The following is a 22,635-nucleotide window of genomic DNA, read 5'->3' as shown; positions in this document are numbered from 1 at the left end:
GCTGTTGCGGTTCCCAAGTGCGGTCACAAGCTGAGTATACCTTCCAATCCACTAGATAGTGCAGTACCCCTCTACGATAGCGGGCATCACAAATCTCCTGGACCTCAAATTCGGGGACACCCTGAACTAAAACTGGGGCCGGACGAAGGGGGGAACGACCAAAGGTGTCATTGACGTGAGGTTTCAGAAGGGAAACATGGAAGACTGGGTGAATATGCCAAGAACGTGGGAGCTCAAGGCGAAAAGCTACGGAGGACAGGCACTTGGTTATTCTAAACGGGCCGAAATAACGTGGAGCCAGCTTAACCGGCTAATTGTTAAGTGGCAAATTCCTAGATGATAACCAGACCTTATCCCCCACCTGGAGATCTGGTTCCACACATCGCCTTCTGTCAGCCTGAACCTTCATACGACTCCTTGTATACTCCAAAGTCTTACGTGCCACTTCATGTTGTCTCTGAATGGAAGACACCAGGTCATCAGCAGACGGAACCGTACTAGTGGGTACAGGATGGAAGGGCATCAGTTTCGGATGCTGGCAGAAGTACAGTAGAACGGACTGATTCCAGTAGAGGAATGGATGGAATTATTGTATGAAACTTCGGCAGAATCCAGACACGCCTTCCAGTTGGACTGAGTAGCGTTGGCAAAGCAGCGAAGATACCCCTCTAGGGTCTGATTGGTCCGTTCGGTTAGGCCATTGGTCTGCAGATGATAACCAGAGCTCATGGCCCTGTGAATGCCAAGATGGCCACACACCCTACTCCAGAAAGACGACACAAACTGCGATCCCCGATCAGAAATAATCTTTTCTGGAAGGCCATGTAAGCGGTATACTTCATGCAGGAAGGCTGATGCCATCTGAGAAGCCGTGGGTATCTTGCTAAAGGGAATGAAATGAGCGTATTTAGTAAAGCAGTCAATTACCACCATTATGCAGGTACATCCGTCGGAGGGAGGTAGGTCTACAATAAAGTCCGTGGCTATGGTGTGCCACGGGTACGGTGACAATTCCGTAGGAAGAAGCAGTCCTAGAGGCTTTCTTCTCTGTACTTTCGTCTGGGCACAGACGGGGCAGCTCTCCACATACTTCTTGACGGAACTGGCCCAACCCGGCCACCAGAACTGTCGGGACACTAGTTCTTGCGTAGCTTTAATTCCTCGATGTCCCCCAATCAAAGAGTCATGAAAACCATGTAGTATGCCATCACGGATTGGACCTACCGGAATGTACAACCTCTTCTGGAAAAACAGCAAACCGTCTCGTTCTGACACCAATGATTGCTGCAGTAGGTTCGCTCGTTCTGGATCCGCTTGGGTAGCATCAAAAATGGCTTGCAGGTGAGGAGACAATGCCAGCAAGAAATGGTGTGGAGAAATCAATGGGGAACTCCCACCAACCTCTCTCTCCACCCTCTCCAGAGAACGAGATAACGCATCTGCCTTCAGATTGGCGGTACCAGGGATGTAAGTAACATGGAACTGAAACGGAGAAAAAAAGAAAGCCCATCTAGCCTGGCGAGGCGTACGGCACTGTAAGGAACGTAAATACTGCAAGTTCCGGTGATCTGTACGGACCTCTACAGAAAAGCGTGCCCCAAGCAGGAGATGTCTCCATTCTTCAAAAGCCATCTTTATGGCAAGCAATTCCCGCTCAATAACCGCATAGTTCCTTTCGCTGGAATTCAATTTTCGTGAATAATAGGCTACTGGATGTTCAACAGAGGTCTTAGGATCACACTGCAGAAGGACCGCTCCAATGGCGAAATCGGAAGCGTCTGCCTCCACAATATAGGGCAATTTGTCCTGGGGGTGACGCAAAATAGGGGCGGTGGTGAAAGCCGTCTTTAAGGTGGCAAAGGCCTGTGAAGCTAGAGAATCCCACTTGAAAACAGTCTTGTTGCTGGTCAACCTTGTGAGTGGCGCTGTGGTTTGGGAAAAATGAGGAATAAAGCGCCTATAAAAATTGGCAAAACCCAAGAAGCGCTGCAGAGACTTTACATCATGTGGCTGCTTCCAATCTAGGACGGCCTGGACCTTCTTGGGATCCATCTCAATACCGGTATGATTGATCACATAACCCAGGAATTCGATGCTGTGTTGATGAAAAGAACATTTCTCCGCCTTGCCGAACAGCTGGTTAGAGGATAAACGGAGAAGGACTTCACGAACGTGTCTCACATGTTCCACAAGAGATCTTGAAAAAATCTAAATATCGTCTAAGTAGATCCAAACCGAAATTCCTATTAAATCACTGAAGATATTATCCATGAATCTCTGGAAGACAGCTGGAGCATTACTTAGACCGAAAGGCATCACCCTGTACTCAAAGTGTCCCAAGGGGGTCTTAAATGCGGTTTTCCATTCGTCTCCATCTTTAATGCGAACCAAATGGTAAGCCCCTCGTAAGTCAAGCTTAGTGAAGATCCGAGCTGTGTGGAGGGTTTCCAGGATGTTACAAATCAAGGGGAAGGGATAGCGGTCCTTAATAGTTATATCGTTCAATTGACGATAGTCTATGCCGGGTCGTAAAGTGTCTTCCTTTTTCTTTACGAAAAATAATGGAAAGCCCGCAGGTGACTTCGAAGGGGCAATATATCCCTTACTTAAACATTCCGATAAGTAGTCTTGAAGCACTTGCCTCTCTTCCTGGGTTAACGCATACAGCCGTCCATGAGGAATTTCAAAGTCTGGCAACAAATCAATTGAACAATCAAAAGAGCGATGTGGGGGCAATGGTATATTTCCTGGTTCTGAGAACACATGACCAAAATCGGCATATTCCTGAGGAACATGAGAAATGGAACAAAGTCTCGGACTTCTGCCAATTGAATCCAAAGGTGTAGAAGAAACAAGAGTCTGGGTTGGCAGGTTGCAGTTCAGGGAACAGAAGGTGGAAGAGAAAGACAAGGTACAGGTTCTCCAGTTAATCACCGGATTGTGGCATTGCAACCATGGTAATCCCAAAACCAACTTGTAGATGGGTGACTTGATCACGTCCAAGGCCAGAGTCTCTAAGTGATCATCAATCTTCAGTACCAGTCCCACAGTATGAAGACGGACGGGTCCAGAGGACAGAGGTGAACCATCGATGACTTCAACCGGTAGGGCTGCCTGTTTGGAGAGCAGGGGTATACCGTTGCTGTTGGCAAATGATTCGTCGATGTAATTACCAGAAGCTCCGCTATCCAGCAGTCCGTGAACTTCCAGAGTCTTATCAGGCAAAGATATCCCGATCTTCAGGGTCAATAAGACAGCTGGTTGCATGGGGTGAGAAGAAAAACAAGATGCGGAAAGGCCTGAGAGAGAGGCTGGACCTGTTGCTGCCCTTCCATTACGCAACAGGTCTCCTAGTTTTCCGCCTTCTTCTTCTAAGGTCGTAGAGGGCATGAACCCAGATAATGCCCAGCCGCTCTGCAATAGAGACATAAGCGCAAGGTTCTTCTTCTTCTCCTTTCTTCTTCAGATAGAGGTCCTCTCATGGCCCCTAATTGCATAGGTTCAGAACCAGACTCTGGAGAACCAAAAGATCCAACTGGTAAGTTAGGCATCTTGGAATGAAACTTCTCGGACCGACGTCTCTCTGCCCTTCGCTCCGTAAGTCTCTGGTCTATCCGGAGCACTTGTTCAATTAGACGTTGGAGGGTCTCGGGCTCGGGAATATGGAGTAACTCGTCCTTGTATTCATCTCTCAACCCTCGACGAAACAAGGTAATTTGTGTTACTTCTGGCCATTGGGAGTCGGTCGCCAGTTGACGGAAGCGGCTTATGTAAGTTATTATGTCAGCACTTCCTTGTCTCATGTCCATCAACTGGTTCTGGGCTACGGAAGCCAGGTTTGGTGATTGAAACACCTCCAAGAAAGCCTTTTCAAAGGCCATGAAGTCATTCAAAATTGGACTATTGATGGCCACCAATGGAGTGGCCCAAGCAAGAGCGTTTCCAGATAGATTCCCCAGGATATATCCAATCTTGGCCTTGTCGCTGGTAAAATGAGATGGTCTGAAGAGAAAATGGGCTCGGCAATGATTGCAGAATTCTGCTACACGTCGGGGGTCTCCATCGAACTTGATCGGAGTAGTATGTGCCAGTGAACTCTCTCCTTGGGATGCACTCATAGCCCCCTGCGATACCATTTGACGTAAAGTCTGATTTTCCTGACGTAAAGCCGTCATCTCTGCACGAAGAGCTTGAAGTTCTTCTCTGTTGTCTTGACCGTCTTCCGTCTCCAAATCCGAAGGTAGGCGTCTCAATCTGTTAAGCTGGGTTTCTCGTGAGTGAAGCGTACCTGAAGACTTGGAAGAAGATCTTGACGTGCCAGCCAGACTGATGATGAGCGTATGACGCGAGGAACCGGCCTCTCCGCCACCCTAGGTTTAAACAGGGTGGAAGATGGACCTACTCCCAACGCCACGGGACGCATTCTCCTGATTTGCGTGGCGACAGGACAGTGCAAGCACTGACAGGAGAGGCAGATGTAGTAAGTCCAAAGACTGCGAAGTCCGTAGTTGGTGGTAGAGTTGAACTTCCGCAAACACTGGAGGAACAGGGATCGCAGGCAGATGGTAGATCCGACTGAAAGCAGCTGGGAGACTCAATGCTTCAAAGGAAACAGGCGATGACTCAGGCAGAGTGTGGGAACCTGACCCCCAGAACAGGACTGGGAACCCAACCCAGGAACTGAACTGGGAAACCAAACCAGGAACAGGACTGGGAAACCAAACCAGGAACAGGACTGGGAAACCAACCCCGGAACAGGACTGGAAGGACTGAGAAGGGGAACCCAGGGAAAACTAAACAGATCCCCAGGGAGAACTCAGAAGCCCAACAGGATCCCCAAGACCCCAAAGGGAGAAGGACCAGAAAGGCTACAGGGGCAAGAAACCCAGGGAAGGATGCAGGCTGAAGCTGGAGACTGAGTAGAGCCAGAACAGGTAAGTAGCGTAACGAGCGTGACCACGATCAGGACAAACCGCGTTGAGACGCGACTTGCTCCTGATCGAGGCTCGCTTTATAGGATGGCCGGCACCCAAGAGAGGCTTGAAACGCAAGCCGCCTCGTTACTGGGTGACGGCACATCCAAAGCGAGGCTCGGAACGCGAGCCCTTGCTGAGGAGAGAGCCCAATCAACTGCGCATGCGCGGAATCGAGACCGTGGTCTCCCGCGCATGCGCAGAGGACTCCCGACGGGAACCCCAGAAGCTCTCCCCATGGCGGATCCCCGCAAGCGGAAGCGCGGGTAGATCCCCCAAGAGGGAGGAGAGCGAGTCGGAGCAGAGGACCCCGGTCTCCAGGTAAGTGGCGTGACACATCCTGTGAACTGTCCTGAAGAGGTCTGCCTTAGTGTTTTCTGCATTTCTTCACTAATAGAGGTCGGATCTTGCAGTTGCACCCGACTGAAAGAAACCTCGAACCCGCATTTCCTGGCACCTCTCACCACAACAAAGTGCAGAATATCGTGCTCCCAGCAACCCCCAGATGAACCACAAAGTCACCTGGAATAATCAGAGTCAGGGGAGGGGGGGATTACGTAAGCATCAGTGTGCCTTAACCCCCACCCCCTGTCCTCCATAGGCTAACATTAGGAACAAGTGCTTTTTTTCCCCTTTCTCCCCTCCACTTAACTTTGGTCATCGAACCTGGGTTGGGTATCCTGCACCTGGGTTAGTCTTGAGTCTGGAAGAGAGGAGAACCCTCACCTATCCTTGGGTAAATTGTTATTGAACTTTTAATTAGTTTGAAAATAATCATCCCCCCAAGCCCATTGCATTCTTTCTACAGGGAACACATTCTGGTGAGAAACATTGTGTTGAACCCTGTGACTTTTGGGCACAAGACCCCATTCATCTTAGGGTTTGGAATTCTAAAGTTAGGATATTGAACATGTTACTGTTTCCCGTAATTGTATTGCATTTACAGTACTTGCCAGCTTTGCTTGAGAAGTTATTTGCAGATGTCTAATAAGGGAATCCAATGATGATTATATATATTTGTATGAGAGTATTGTGTGATGTTGCTACCTGCTAATTTCATTTTTCAGTGTGTGTTTAGGCCTAAATGAATAACTTTATTTTTAATACTATCTGTCTAAATTGGCTTATTTTGTATTATATTGTGAGCAATCATTGCCGGCCCATAACTACTCTCACATTCTCCTCAGACTGAGCCTTAACTGTGCTCCATTGCTACCTTGATTGGGTTTTGGCTAAACTCTCATAGCTCCTTTTTCTCCATAACTGGGGTAGCATCCTAAAATCTGTGCACCAGGCCAGATTCTAGAAATCCATATTAACAGTCCCCTATAAAACAATTCTTTTGAATGAAGAAGGCGCAAAAATCCCCTGTGACAAATCCAGGAAATTCATCCATTCTCCCCAAGGGGGAACCACCCCCTTTGGGACTAGAGAGGTGTGCCTGCTACGTAATAACCTCCTCAGGGGTCAGGGCAAGCAGGATTCCACCAGGGACAAGGAATGCCCAAGCCGGGACTCCATCTCACCTCCCTTCCCTTCCAAGACACCAATGTTTATTGGTTATATGGGAACTGAAGATGTTACCAACGTACAGGACCCCTTTAAGGTGGATGACTTGGTAACTGGCCTATACTCAATATCACCTGTCCAAAAGGCCAATGACCAACAGACTTCTCTTCTGTGGTCCAGAGAGGAAGTTAAAGCCAGGAAGAAGTCAGCTGACGAAGAGTGACTCCGCCGGAGAATGCTAATCCCTGTCCCGGAAAGAGAAGCAGTGGAGCGAGTCAGTCCCTCTGCCGAAGAATGGATGGCCACCCAGAATACGTAGTTAACGAAGACAGAGTGCTGTGCGATGTGTGCTCCCGCTTGGAGGAAAGCATGGACCCCAAGCCGAAGGAGGCCTCTGAGGCAGAAAACAAGCAGAGAAACATCCCGAAGTACCGGTGTCCAGACACAGAGCCACCAAACTTCAGAATGGGAGGGGGAGGTACCGAAACGCAGACCTCGAATACCAAAGAGGAAAAAAGCCAGCGAATCCGCAGATGCCAGTACCGAGTTCTACCGCTGGAAAGAAGGTATGCGGCTAACGTGGTGGATTGGTTGGAGAACGATAAAAGTGATACAAAGCCGGGCAGACTGAGTCTATAGAGAGCTGGCTGCTGAGAACCCAAAGACCCCACGAGAGGGTGAAAAGGAGACATCGAGCTGGGCTGAACAAACCCACAGTCCACCTGTGGCTCATAAACCGAAGACCTTGCAAGGGGATCAGAGTGAGATACCAAATAGGGTTGACCTAGCCCATATCCCACCTATGACAGAGAAACTGTAGACCTTGTAAGGGGGTAAAAGAGAGAAACAAAACCCGAGTAGATCTGAGAAACCAAAGGCCTCATGCGGGAATGAAAAGGAGATACCAAGATGACAGAGCCCATAGCCCACCCGGGGCTGATAAACAGAGGACCCCGCGAGGGGATGGAACAGAGAAACCAAGCTGGGCTGAAGGAGCCCATCGCCCTCCAGGGGCTGAGAAATGGAACATTCCACACAGGGGTGATAGATGCATATATATTGGGCAGAACAAGATCATAGCCCACCTGTAGCTGAGATCCCAATAGGGGATGAAAGGCGATACAAAACCAACTGGCCAGAACAGGTCCACAACCTATCTAACACAACAAAGATGTCCAGTCCTAGAGCAACACAGCAAACTGGACTGTGTTTATTTGGTTGTAACCCTCAATTCACCCGAGTCAGGAGACGACAACCCCACCAAAGGGATAATTAGGAATCTTTGAGTACCTGACAAAGCCACAAGACATATCTTTCTATTTTAACTAGATTTTTGTTGGGATCAATCTATGACACCATGAGGTCAAAGAGACTGTAAGAATATTGTGGGTAGGGGTCTGAAAACCAGCCACCACCAATCTTCCAAGGGAAGGGAGAGTAACCCTTAGGCTAAGTTGAGACTTAGTCCTTCTTTCTTTCTTTCTTTCTTTCTTTCTTTCTTTCTTTCTTTCTTTCTTTCTTTCTTTCTTTCTTTCTTTCTTTCTTTCTTTCTTTCTTTCTTTCTTTCTTTCTTTCTTTTTTTCTTTCTTTCTTCATAGCTTTGGACAGAGTTTCTTTTTGTAAAGACATCCTGACGAGCAGAGGTTTATTGTTTTCTAGTTTAGGGAATTCATCGTATAAATAGGGCTTAGAGTACGTTTTCTTTAAGTTAAATAATAAAGTAACTTGTTCAACAATGTCCTCTGGGCCATCAACTGTGTCTGACTTACCACACCCCAAATGCATCAATCTCTTCTCTTCTCTTCTTTAGGATCAAGCTGTCCTCGCACCCGGTCAGACCATTGTATCCCAGCAGCGAGAAATAATAAGTCTCATGTATGTGAAATTTGGGGGCCATGATGGATCTACTTGTCGACAATTCGCAGACTTGTGTCGGCAATACACCGGAATGGACAGTCCAACGTTCTATATCCGCGAGATCAACTGGGACCGTTCCCAGATCCAGCTGGTGTGTAATCGTGGAGGAGATGCCCCTGTCTGCCCAAACTATGGTGAGGGCAATGCATTATCAGCGAGTGAACCTTTGTGAAAAGTAATGGAAATTTGTCAGCTTCATAGACCACTTCCAGAATCTTTGTGTACAATGAAAGAATGCAAAATATGTAATGTCGCACAATGTACGACTGACCTCGATTTCCTTGCTACTTTGAGGAATTTAAAACCATCACTGGTGTATGTGTGTATTTGGTTTTATATTGGCCAGAGCTATGTGAGAAGCAACAACGCATTAAGAAACAGAAGGTGTGAGGCGAAACAGGAGGTTAGATGACATGAGGCTAGAGTAACAGTAGTATTCATAAATATTGAGGGGGATTGCATATTATGAGGGCAGTGAGAAGGGTCTGAGGGAGGGAATACAGGTGGGTTAGATGGCATGAGGATACAGTGACAGGATTCATTAATATTGAGGCACTTTGAAGGAATGCATATTATGAGTGCAGTGTGAAGAGTATGAGGGAGGGGATAGAGAGAGTTAGGAGGTACGAGGATACAGTAATACGACTCATTGATATTGAGGCACTTAGAGGGATTGCATGTAATGGGTGGAGTGAGATGAGTATGAGGGAGGGGATAGAGAGGGTTGGGAGGCTCGAGGATACAGTAATAAGACTCATTGATATTGAGGCACATAGAGGGATTGCATACGAGTGCAGTGAGAAGCGTATGAGGGATAGAGAGGGTGAGGAGGCACGAGGATACAATAATAAGACTCATTGATATTGAGGCACACAGAAGGATTGCATACAAGTGCAGTGAGAAGAGTATGAGGACGGGGATAGAGAGGGTTAGGAGGCACGAGGAAACAGTAATAAGACTCATTGATATTGAGGCACATAGAGGGATTGCATATGAGTGCAGTGAGAAGTGTATGAGGGAGGGGATAGAGAGGGTTAGGAGGCACGAGGATACAGTAATAAGACTCATTGATATTGAGGCACATAGAGGGATTGCATGTAATGGGTGCAGTGAGAAGAGTATGAGGGAGGGGATAGAGAGGGTTAGGAGGCACGGGGATACAGTAATAAGACTCATTGATATTGAGGCACTTAGAGGGATTGCATGTAATGGGCGGAGTGAGATGAGTATGAGGGAGGGGATAGAGAGGGTTAGGAGGCACGAGGATACTGTAATAAGACTCATTGATATTGAGGCACATAGAGGGATTGCATGTAATGGGTGGAGTGAGAAGAGTATGAGGGAGGGGATAGAGAGGGTTAGGAGTCACGAGGATACAGTAATAAGACTCATTGATATTGAGGCACTTAGAGGGATTGCATGTAATGGGTGGAATGAGAAAAGTATGAGGGCGGGGATAGAGAGGATTAGGAGGCACGAGGATACAGTAATAAGACTCATTGATATTGATGTACTTAGAGGGATTGCATGTAATGGTTGGAGTGAGAAGAGTATGATGGAGGGGTTAGAGAGAGTTAGGAGGCACGAGGATACACTAATAAGACTCATTGATATTGAGGCACATAGAGGGATTGAATACGAGTGCAGTGAGAAGAGTATGAGGGATAGAGATGGTTAGGAGGCACGAGGATACAGTAATAAGACTCATTGATATTGAGGCACTTAGAGGGATTGCATATTATGAGTGCAGTGAGAAGAGTATGAGGGAGGGGTTAGAGAGAGTTAGGAGGCATGAGGATACAGTAATAAGACTCATTGATATTGAGTCACATAGAGGGATTGTATACAAGTGCAGTGAGAAGAGTATGAGGGCGGGGATAGAGAGGGTTTGGAGGCATGAGGATACAATAATAAGACTCATTGATATTGAGGCACACAGAAGGATTGCATACAAGTGCAGTGAGGAGAGTATGAGGACGGGGATAGAGAGGGTTAGGAGGCACGAGGAAACAGTAATAAGACTCATTAATATTGAGGCACATAGAGGGATTGCATATGAGTGCAGTGAGAAGTGTATGAGGGAGGGGATAGAGAGGGTTAGGAGGCACGAGGATACAGTAATAAGACTCATTGATATTGAGGCACTTAGAGGGATTGCATGCAATGGGTGGAGTGAGAAGAGTATGAGGGAGGGGTTGGAGAGAGTTAGGAGGCATGAGGATACAGTAATAAGACTCATTGATATTGAGGCACATAGAGGGATTGCATACGAGTGCAGTGAGAAGAGTATGAGGGCGGGGATAGAGAGGGTTAGGAGGCACGGGGATACAGTAATAAGACTCATTGATATTGAGGCACTTAAAGGGATTGCATGTAATGGGTGGAGTGAGAAGAGTATGAGGGAGGGGATAGAGAGGGTTAGGAGGCAAGAGGATACAGTAATAAGATTCATCGATATTGAGGCACATAGAGGGATTGCATGTAATGGGTGGAGTGGGAAGAGTATGAGGGAGAGGATAGAGAGGGTTAGGAGGCACGAGGATACAGTAATAAGACTCATTGATATTGAGGCACTTAGAGGGATTGCATGTAATGGGTGGAGTGAGAAGAGTATGAGGGAGGGGATAGAGCGGGTTAGGAGGCACGAGGATACTGTAATAAGACTCATTGATATTGAGGCACATAGAGGGATTGCATGTAATGGGTGGAGTGAGAAGATTATGAGGGAGGGGATAGAGAGGGTCAGGAGGCACGAGGATACAGTAATAAGACTCATTGATATTGAGGCACATAGAGGGATTGCATGTAATGGGTGGAGTGAGAAGAGTATGAGGGAGGGGATAGAGAGGGTTAGGAGGCACGAGGATACAGCAATAAGACTCATTGATATTGAGGCACTTAGAGGGATTGCATGTAATGGGTGGAGTGAGAATAGTATGCGGAAGGGGAAAGAGAGGGTTAGGAGGCACGAGGATACAGCAATAAGACTCATTGATATTGAGGCACATAGAGGGATTGCATGTAATGGGTGGAGTGAGAAGAGTATGAGGGAGGGGATAGAGAGGGTTAGGAGGCACGAGGATACAGCAATAAGACTCATTGATGTTGAGGCACTTAGAGGGATTGCATGTAATGGGTGGAGTGAGAATAGTATGAGGAAGGGGAAAGAGAGGGTTAGGAGGCACGAGGATACAGCAATAAGACTCATTGACATTGAGGCACATAGAGGGATTGCGTGTAATGGGTGGAGTGAGAATAGTATGAGGGAGGGGAAAGAGAGGGTTAGGAGGCACGCGGATACAGTAATAAGACTCATTGATATTGAGGCACATAGAGGGATTGCATACAAGTGCAGTGAGAAGAGTATGAGAGCGGGGATAGAGAGGGTTAGGAGGCACGAGGATACAGTAATAAGACTCAATGATATTGAGGCACTTAGAGGGATTGCATATTATGAGTGCAGTGAGAAGAGTATGAGGGAGGGGTTAGAGAGAGTTAGGAGGCATGGGGATACAGTAATAAGACTCATTGATATTGAGGCACATAGAGGGATTGTATACAAGTGCAGTGAGAAGAGTATGAGGGCGGGGATAGAGAGGGTTTGGAGGCACGAGGATACAATAATAAGACTCATTGATATTGAGGCACATAGAGGGATTGCATACAAGTGCAGTGAGAAGAGTATGAGGGCGGGGATAGAGAGGGTTAGGAGGCACGAGGAAACAGTAATAAGAATCATTGATATTGAGGCACATAGAGGGATTGCATATGAGTGCAGTGAGAAGTGTATGAGGGAGGGGATAGAGAGGGTTAGGAGGCACGAGGATACAGTAATAAGACTCGTTGATATTGAGGCACTTAGAGGGATTGCATGTAATGGGTGGAGTGAGAAGAGTATGAGGGAGGGGTTAGAGAGAGTTAGGAGGCATGAGGATACAGTAATAAGACTCATTGATTTTGAGGCACATAGAGGGATTGCATACGAGTGCAGTGAGAAGAGTATGAGGGCGGGGATAGAGAGGGTTAGGAGGCACGAGGATACAGTAATAAGACTCATTGATATTGAGGCTCTTAGAGGGATTGCATGTAATGGGTGAGGTGAGAAGAGTATGAGGGAGGGGATAGAGAGGGTTAGGAGGCAAGAGGATACAGTAATAAGACTCATTGATATTGAGGCACTTAGAGGGATTGCATATTATGAGTGCAGTGAGAAGAGTATGAGGGAGGGGTTAGAGAGAGTTAGGAGGCATGAGGATACAGTAATAAGACTCATTGATATTGAGGCACATAGAGGGACTGCATACAAGTGCAGTGAGAAGAGTATGAGGGCGGGGATAGAGACGGTTAGGAGGCACGAGGATACAATAATAAGACTCATTGATATTGAGGCACATAGAGGGATTGCATACAAGTGTAGTGAGAAGAGTATGAGAGCGGGGATAGAGAGGGTTAGGAGGCACGAGGATACAGTAATAAGACTCATGGATATTGAGGCACATAGAGGGATTGCATACGAATGCAGTGAGAAGAGTATGAGGGAGGGGATAGAGAGGGTTAGGAGGCACGAGGATACAGTAATAAGATTCATCGATATTGAGGCACATAGAGGGATTGCATGTAATGGGTGGAGTGGGAAGAGTATGTGGGAGGGGATAGAGAGGGTTAGGAGGCACGCGGATACAGTAATAAGACTCATTGATATTGAGGCACATAGAGGGATTGCATACGAGTGCAGTGAGAAGAGTATGAGGGCGGGGATAGAGAGGGTTAGGAGGCACAAGGATACAGTAATAAGACTCATTGATATTGAGGCACTTAGAGGGATTGCATGTAATGGGTGGAGTGAGAAGAGTATGAGGGAGGGGATAGAGAGGGTTAGGAGGCAAGAGGATACAGTAATAAGATTCATCGATATTGAGGCACATAGAGGGATTGCATGTAATGGGTGGAGTGGGAAGAGTATGAGGGAGGGGATAGAGAGGGTTAGGAGGCACGAGGATACAGTAATAAGACTCATTGATATTGAGGCACTTAGAGGGATTGCATGTAATGGGTGGAGTGAGAAGAGTATGAGGGAGGGGATAGAGAGGGTTAGGAGGCACGAGGATACTGTAATAAGACTCATTGATATTGAGGCACATAGAGGGATTGCATATGAGTGCAGTGCGAAGAGTATGAGGGAGGGGATAGAGAGGGTTAGGCGGCACGAGGATACAGTAATAAGACTCATTGATATTGAGGCACTTAGAGGGATTGCATGTAATGGGTGGAGTGAGAAGAGTATGAGGGCGGGGATAGGGAGGGTTAGGAGGCACGAGGATACAGTAATAAGACTCATTGATATTGAGGCACCTAGAAGGATTGCATGTAATGGGTGCAGTGAGAAGAGTATGAGGGAGGGGATAGAGAGGGTTAGGAGGCACGAGGATACAGTAATAAGACTCATTGATATTGAGGCACTTAGAGGGATTGCATGTAATGGGTGGAGTGAGAAGAGTATGAGGGAGGGGATAGAGAGGGTTAGGAGGCAAGAGGATACAGTAATAAGATTCATCGATATTGAGGCACATAGAGGGATTGCATGTAATGGGTGGAGTGGGAAGAGTATGAGGGAGGGGATAGAGAGGGTTAGGAGGCACGAGGATACAGTAATAAGACTCATTGATATTGAGGCACTTAGAGGGATTGCATGTAATGGGTGGAGTGAGAAGAGTATGAGGGAGGGGATAGAGAGGGTTAGGAGGCACGAGGATACTGTAATAAGACTCATTGATATTGAGGCACATAGAGGGATTGCATATGAGTGCAGTGAGAATTGTATGAGGGAGGGGATAGAGAGGGTTAGGCGGCACGAGGATACAGTAATAAGACTCATTGATATTGAGGCACTTAGAGGGATTGCATGTAATGGGTGGAGTGAGAAGAGTATGAGGGCGGGGATAGGGAGGGTTAGGAGGCAGGAGGATACAGTAATAAGATTCATCGATATTGAGGCACATAGAGGGATTGCATGTAATGGGTGGAGTGGGAAGAGTATGAGGGAGGGGATAGAGAGGGTTAGGAGGCACGAGGATACAGTAATAAGACTCATTGATATTGAGGCACTTAGAGGGATTGCATGTAATGGGTGGAGTGAGAAGAGTATGAGGGAGGGGATAGAGAGGGTTAGGAGGCACGAGGATACTGTAATAAGACTCATTGATATTGAGGCACATAGAGGGATTGCATATGAGTGCAGTGAGAATTGTATGAGGGAGGGGATAGAGAGGGTTAGGCGGCACGAGGATACAGTAATAAGACTCATTGATATTGAGGCACTTAGAGGGATTGCATGTAATGGGTGGAGTTAGAAGAGTATGAGGGCGGGGATAGGGAGGGTTAGGAGGCACGAGGATACAGTAATAAGACTCATTGATATTGAGGCACTTAGAGGGATTGCATGTAATGGGTGGAGTGAGAAGAGTATGAGGGAGGGGATAGAGAGGGTTAGGAGGCAAGAGGATACAGTAATAAGACTCATTGATATTGAGGCACATAGAGGGATTGCATACGAGTGCAGTGAGAAGAGTATGAGGGAGGGGATAGAGAGGGTTAGGAGGCACGAGGATGCAGTAATAAGACTCATTGATATTGAGGCACCTAGAAGGATTGCATGTAATGGGTGCAGTGAGAAGAGTATGAGGGAGGGGGTAGAGAGGGTTAGGAGGCACGAGGATACAGTAATAAGACTCATTGATATTGAGGCACTTAGAGGGATTGCATGTAATGGGTGCAGTGAGATGAGTATGAGTTAGGGGATAGAGAGGGTTAGGAGGCACGGGGATACAGTAATAAGACTCATTGATATTGAGGCAGTTAGAGGGATTGCATGTAATGGGTGGAGTGAGAAGAGTAGGAGGGAGGGGATAGAGAGGGTTAGGAGGCACGAGGATACTGTAATAAGACTCATTGATATTGAGGCACATAGAGGGATTGCATGTAATGGGTGGAGTGAGAAGAGTATGAGGGAGGGGATAGAGAGGGTTAGGAGGCACGAGGATACAGTAATAAGATTCATTGATATTGGGACACATAGAGGGATTGCATGTAATGGGTGGAGTGAGAAGAGTATGAGGGAGGGGGTAGAGAGGGTTAGGAGGCACGAGGATACAGTAATAAGATTCATTGATATTGGGACACATAGAGGGATTGCATGTAATGGGTGGAGTGAGAACAGTATGAGGGAGGGGATAGAGAGGGTTAGGAGGCACGAGGATACAGTAATAAGACTCACTGATATTGAGGCACTTAGAGGAATTGCATGTAATGGGTGGAGTGAGAAGAGTATGAGGGAGGGGATAGAGAGGGTTAGGAGGCACGAGGATACAGTAATGAGACTCATTGATATTGAGGCACTGAGAGGGATTGCATGTAATGGGTGGAGTGAGAAGAGTATGAGGGAGGGGAAAGAGACGGTTAGGAGGCACGAGGATACAGTAATAAGACTCATTGATATTGAGGCACTTAGAGGGATTGCATGTAATGGGTGGAGTGAGAAGAGTATGAGGGAGGAGATTGAGAGGGTTAGGAGGCACGAGGATACAGTAATAAGACTCATTGATATTGAGGCACTTAGAGGGATTGCATGTAATGGGTGGAGTGAGAAGAGTATGAGGGAGTGGATATAGAGGGTTAGGAGGCACGAGGATACAGCAATACGACTCATTGATATTGAGGCACTTAGAGGGATTGCATGTAATGGGTGGAATGAGAAGAGTATGAGGGAGGGGAAAGAGAGGGTTAGGAGGCACGAGGATACAGTAATAAGACTCATTGATATTGAGGCACTTCGAGGGATTGCATGTAATGGGTGAAGTGAGAAGAGTATGAGGGAGGGGATAGAGAGGGTTAGGAGGCACGAGGATACAGTAATGAGACTCATTGATATTGAGGCACTTAGAGGGATTGCATGTAATGGGTGCAGTGAGAAGAGTATGAGGGAGTGGATAGAGAGGGTTAGGAGGCACGAGGATACAGTAATAAGACTCATTGATATTGAGGCACATAGAGGGATTGCATGTAATGGGTGGAGTGAGAAGAGTATGAGGGAGGAGATAGAGAGGGTTCGGAGGCAAGAGGATACAGTAATAATACTCATTGTTATTGAGACACATAGAGGGATTGCATGTAATGGGTGGAGTGAGAAGAGTATGCGGGAGGAGATAGAGAGGGTTAGGAGGCACGAGGATACAATAATAAGACTCATTGATATTGAGGCACTTAGAGGGATTGCATGTAATGGGTGGAGTGAGAAGAATATGAGGGAGGGGATATAGAGGGTTAGGAGGCACGAGGATACAGTAATAAGACTCATTGATTTTGAGGCACTTAGAGGGATTGCATGAAATGGGTGGAGTGAGAAGAGTATTAGGGAGGGGTTAGAGAGGGTTAGGAGGCACGAGGATACAGTAATAAGACTCATTGATATTGAGGCACTTAGAGGGATTGCATGAAATGGGTGGATTGAGAAGAGTATGAGGGAGGGGTTAGAGAGGGTTAGGAGGCACGAGGATACAGTAATAAGACTCATTGATATTGAGGCACTTAGAGGGATTGCATGTAATGGGTGGAGTGAGAAGAGTATGAGGGAGGGGATAGAGAGGGTTAGGAGGCACGAGGATACAGTAATAAGAGTCATTGATATTGAGGCACTTAGAAGGATTGCATGTATTGGGTGAAGTGAGAAGAGTATGAGGGAGGGGAAAGAGAGGGTTAGGAGGCACGAGGATACAGTAATAAGAGTCATTGATATTGAGGCACTTAGAGGGATTGCATGTATTGGGTGAAGTTAGAAGAGTATGAGGGAGGGGAAAGAGAGGGTTAGGAGGCACGAGGATACAGTAATAAGACTCATTGATATTGAGGCACTTAGAGGGATTGCATGTATTGGGTGAAGTGAGAAGAGTATGAGGGAGGGGAAAGAGAGGGTTAGGAGGCACGAGGATACAGTAATAAGACTCATTGATATTGAGGCACATAGAGGGATTGCATGTAATGGGTGGAGTGAGAAGAGTATGAGTGAGGGGATAGCGAGGGTTAGGAGGCACGAGGACACAGTAATAAGACTCATTGATATTGAGGCACTTAGAGGGATTGCATGTAATGGGTGGAGTGAGAAGAGTATGAGGGAGGTGGATAGAGAGGGTTAGGAGGCACGAGGACACAGTAATAAGACTCATTGATATTGGGGCACATAGAGGGATTGCATGTAATGGGTGGAGTGAGGAGAGTATGAGTGAGGGGATAGAGAAGGTTAGGAGGCACGAGGATACAGCAATAAGACTCATTGATATTGAGGCACATAGAGGGATTGCATGTAATGGGTGCAGTGAGAAGAGTATGAGGGAGGGGATAGAGAGGGTTAGGAGGCACGAGGATACAGCAATAAGACTCATTGATATTGAGGCACATAGAGGGATTGCATGTAATGGGTGCAGTGAGAAGAGTATGAGGGAGGGGATAGAGAGGGTTAGGAGGCACGAGGATACAGTAATAAGACTCACTGATATTGAGGCACTTAGAGGAATTGCATGTAAAGGGTGGAGTGAGAAGAGTATTAGGGAGGGGATAGAGAGGGTTAGGAGGCACGAGGATACAGTAATAAGACTCACTGATATTGAGGCACTTAGAGGAATTGCATGTAATGGGTGGAGTGAGAAGAGTATTAGGGAGGGGATAGAGAGGGTTAGGAGGCACGAGGATACAGTAATAAGACTCATTGATATTGAGGCAAATAGAGGGATTGAATAAGCGAATAAACAGCAGGTCAAGAGGCAGAACATCTAAGTGCTGGACAAGTGGATCCCTCTGATCGCTTTCTTGTTGCGCAGCTGTTCCCTCTCCTCCAGTCTCTCTGCCTCTGCTCTCCTTCCCCCATCCTCCACTGGACCGCCTCCTGCTGTTATGCACTTCTGTAGTGTCAGCTTCTCTGAAGCATCTCATGCCAGGCTGACAAAGGGGCCCTTTAGCCGTCTGTGCCTGGAAGGATCAGCGTGAACTGCTCTGTAGATGGCGGTATAAGCTAAAGGTTATCGTCATTAGCAAGCTTCTTCTCCATCTTGTCGTAGGTGGGAGGATAAAAGGAGCTGTAAATCCTCCCATGACGGGGTTGCTCTAGTCCACAGTTAAGATTGATTTCCAAAATCTATCATGGGAGGACAACCTATTCTGGTGAACAGGGAGATACTACATTCAAAAAGAAATACTGTTCCTGTAGGTTTATTATGTGATTGAACAAAGTCAGTGGTTGCGATTCAGAGTTCCTACAATTAAAGAAAGTTCAGGTAAGTAACTCTCGATAGGCTCAGTTGGGGGATCCTTGACGAGACCACCACAGCTGTATGTCAGGAAAGAGAGAGATGGGGACAGGCTCTCTCAATCCCACTACACTAGAATATGCTCAGGAAGGGGATCATTGACTAGACCACCACCGATGTACGTAAGGGAAGAGAGCGATAGGGACAGGCTCTCTCAATCATAATGCACTAGGGTAGGCCCAGGAAGGGGATCCTTGACTAGACCACCACAGATGTACGTCAGGGAAAAGAGAGATGGGCACAGGCTCCCTCAATCCCACTAACACTAGGATAGGTCCAGGAAGGGGATCCTTTACTAGACCACCACTGAAGTATATCAGGAAAGAGAGCCACAAGGACAGGCTCTCTCAATCCCACTACAATAGGATAGGCCCAGGAAGGGGATCCTTGACCTGACCACCACCGATGTACATTAGGAAAGAGAGAGATGGGGACAGGCTCTCTCAATCCCACTACACTAGGATAGGCCCAGGAAGGGGATTCTTCACTAGACCGCACTGATGTACTTCAGGAAAGAGAGAGATGGGGACAGTCTCTCTCAATCCCACTACACTAGGATAGTCCCAGGAGCGGGATCCGTCACTCGACCACAACCGAAGTACATCAGGAAAGAGAGCGACCGGGACAGGCTGTCTCAATCCCACTACACTAGGATAGGCCCAGGAAGGGGATCCTTGACTAGACCACCACAATGTATGTCAGGAAAGAGAGAGATGGGCATAAGCTCTCTCAATCCCCTTACACTAGGATAGGCCCAGAAAGGGGATCCTTGACTAGACCACCACCGGTGTACATCAGGAAAGAGAGAGATGGGGACAGGCTCTCCCAATCACACTACACTAGGATAGGCCCAGGAGGGGGATCCTTGACTAGACCACCACTGATGTACATCAGGAAAGAGAGAGATGGGGACAGGCTCTCTCAATCCCACTACACTAGGATAGTCCCAGGAAGGGGATCCTTGACTAGACCACCACCGGTGTACATCAGGAAAGAGAGAGATGGGGACAGGCTCTCCCAATCCCACTACACTAGGATAGGCCCAGGAGGGGGATCCTTGACTAGACCACCACAATGTATGTCAGGAAAGAGAGAGATGGGCATAAACTCTCTCAATCCCCTTACACTAGGATAGTCCCAGGAAGGGGATCCTTGACTAGACCACCACGATGTATGTCAGGAAAGAGAGAGATGGGGACAGGCTCTCTCAATCCCACTACACTAGGATAGGCCCAGGAGGGGGATCCTTGACTAGACCACCACTGATGTACATCAGGAAAGAGAGAGATGGGGACAGGCTCTCTCAATCCCACTACACTAGGATAGGCCCAGGAAGGAGATCCTTGACTAGACCACCTCTGGTGTACATCAGGAAAGAGAGAGATGGGGACAGGCTCTCTCAATCCCACTACACTAGGATAGGCCCAGGAGGGGGATCCATGACTAAACCACCACCGATGTACATCAGGAAAGAGAGAGTTGTTGACAGGCTCTCTCAATCCCACTACACTAGGATAGGCCCAGGAAGGGGATCCTTGACCTGACCACCACCGATGTACATTAGGAAAGAGAGAGATGGGGACAGGCTCTCTCAATCCCGCTACACTAGGATAGGCCCAGGAGGGGGATCCTTTACTAGACCACCACCGAAGTACGTCAGGAAAGAGAGTGACAGGGACAGGCTCTCTCAATCCCACTACACTAGGCTATGCCTGGGAAGGAGATCCTTGACTAGACCACCACTGGTGTATTTCAGCAAAGAGAGAGTTGTTGACAGGCTCTCTCAATCCCACTGCACTAGGATAGGCCCAGGAGGGGGATCCTTGACAAGACCACCACTGATGTATGCGCGGAAAGAGAGGGATGGGGACAGGTTCTCTCAATCCCGCTACACTAGGATAGGCCCAGGAAGGGGATCCTTGACTAAACCACCACCGATGTACATCAGGAAAGAGAGCGATAGGGACAGGCTCTCTCAATCCCACTACACTAGGATAGGCCCAGGAGGGGGATCCTTGACTACACCACCACCGAAGTACATCAGGAAAGAGAGCGATAGGGACAGGCTCTCTCAATCCCACTACAATAGGATAGGCCCAGGAAGGGGATCCTTGACTAAACCACCACCGATGTACATCAGGAAAGAGAGGGATGGGGACCAACAAACGTGATGCTGTGCCTCCAGTAGATGAGCAAGGGCAAAGACCCCATTGCAAGCCCCTTTGCTGAGGAAGGGTTCAGGGGTGAAGGGTTCGTGGTTAGAGAATGTTTTCTCTATGTGAGGATTCATCTGGTGCAGCCCTAACATTCACGCTGAAGGGTGGAGTGAATGCCCAGAGTTGTCCCTTAAGATGGAGATAGCAGTTGGAGGCATGGCCAATGTGATGTGAGGGATGGGTCAATGCCCCAGTCAGAGGGACTGTAATCCTCATAAAGGCGCTGCTGGGAGCGATTTGCAATGACTGTCATCACTTACTGGCGTCACCGTCGTGAGAAGAGCGGGCACAGCCAGTGGGAGATTTGAGATGAAGCGCTCTGCTGAGCATTGTAGTGGTTGCCTCACAGGAGATCCGACGCCTGCTGCTAAACAAAGTGGAATGGTGAAGTTAGAACGCCGCCATTTGCCGCCTTGACACTGGAGGGTGAAGCAGGGGAGTGTAGAGGAAAGCACCGACACTTCTGAATGCAGTTGCGTTTTCACTGACAGGCTCGGAAATAGCAATGGGGAGTCAGTTTTCGGTTTCGACATACTAAAAGGTTTACCCGGGACTATACAGAGTGACTACAGGATGGCCCCGAGATAAAAGCACATCCTGGTGTCAGCGCACTAGCTAAGAAGCATCCGCAAGTCGTGTGTGGAGACATATTGATATATAACGTCGTGCGCCCCCACAGTGTCAGTATAGTGGGACCACAGGCGTAGAGGAAGGAAGTTCTGGAACCCGGCGTTTTGGCTTGTGGTGTTCAGGTCTCAGGTTTGGCCGACAGGGCGTTTTTCTGTGTGTATCCACTCCTGCATCGTAGGCAAAGCACATGCCAGTAAATGAGAGGACAAGCGGAGCACAGACACGTTCTTAGCTGATGGCTGTGTTTCATGGGACATTGTGATGTTATATGGATTTGTAGGTTGCTGTTCGCAACAAGGACATGCAGGTTTTAGACTACTTACTGTTGCTTAAAGTAGTAATGCTAAGGAGAATGCAAGGTTATATGGGAAAATGCAAGGGGTTTAATGCAGTTTGAGTTTTACGGGTTCATGGCAGTGTTAAGCCATGGACTTTTAGGGGGCGTCCATTATTACAAGTAAGGCATGAAATATTTCATGAAATGCTAGTGACTAAAGAAAGGGGAGGGTTTGCAGCTATGGACTTTTAGTTTGTTGAATTTGTATCGCCGTTAAAAGTGAAGTCATTTTCTGTAACAGAGTATGGGGTAAAGAGTTGGGTTAGTGGGACCTGTTAAGCAAAATTCAGGTCAGAAGATGTTTTGAGTTGGGGACTCTTAAGGCAATGTCAATATCAAACGTGTCATTGTGCAAGCATTGTAGAGTATGGGAAGGGCATTTTAGTGAGGTATGGATGGTATGGTATGAGACCACCCTGATGTGAGGAGTGGTTACGGGTTCATGGCTACACCGCGCCAACACAATTGTGTGTATAGAAATGGAGTGGGATCTCTCCTCCAGTGTGGGGTTTGGTCCATCGGTCTTGTATACACATGCAGAGTTAAACTGAAGTGAGGAATGGGTATTTTGTAGGCATGCAGAGTTAAAGTGAAGTGAGGAATGGCTATTTTGTAGGCATGCAGAGTTAAACTGAAGTGAGGAATGGGTATTTTGTAGGCATGCAGAGTTAAAGTGAAGTGAGGAATGGCTATTTTGT

The 22,635-nt window shown here is 47.4% G+C and overlaps 1 protein-coding gene across 2 annotated transcripts in view; it reads left to right on the top strand.

Annotated features, from left to right (window-relative positions):
- The window catches only part of LOC138511169 (uncharacterized), a 296,224-nt gene that overhangs the window by 126,776 nt on the left and 146,813 nt on the right, over positions 1–22,635 (top strand). For both annotated transcript variants that reach the window (XM_069626676.1, XM_069626677.1), the window contains exon 3: positions 8,293–8,533. In XM_069626676.1, coding sequence (XP_069482777.1) covers positions 8,293–8,533 — 241 coding nt within the window. The remainder of the gene's footprint in view (positions 1–8,292; positions 8,534–22,635) is intronic.

Source organism: Ambystoma mexicanum, chromosome 6p, assembly GCF_040938575.1.
Source record: "Ambystoma mexicanum isolate Mex_15411 chromosome 6p, UKY_AmexF1_1, whole genome shotgun sequence".
Lineage (NCBI taxonomy): Eukaryota > Metazoa > Chordata > Amphibia > Caudata > Ambystomatidae > Ambystoma > Ambystoma mexicanum.
This window is presented reverse-complemented; position numbering and strand designations above follow the sequence as displayed.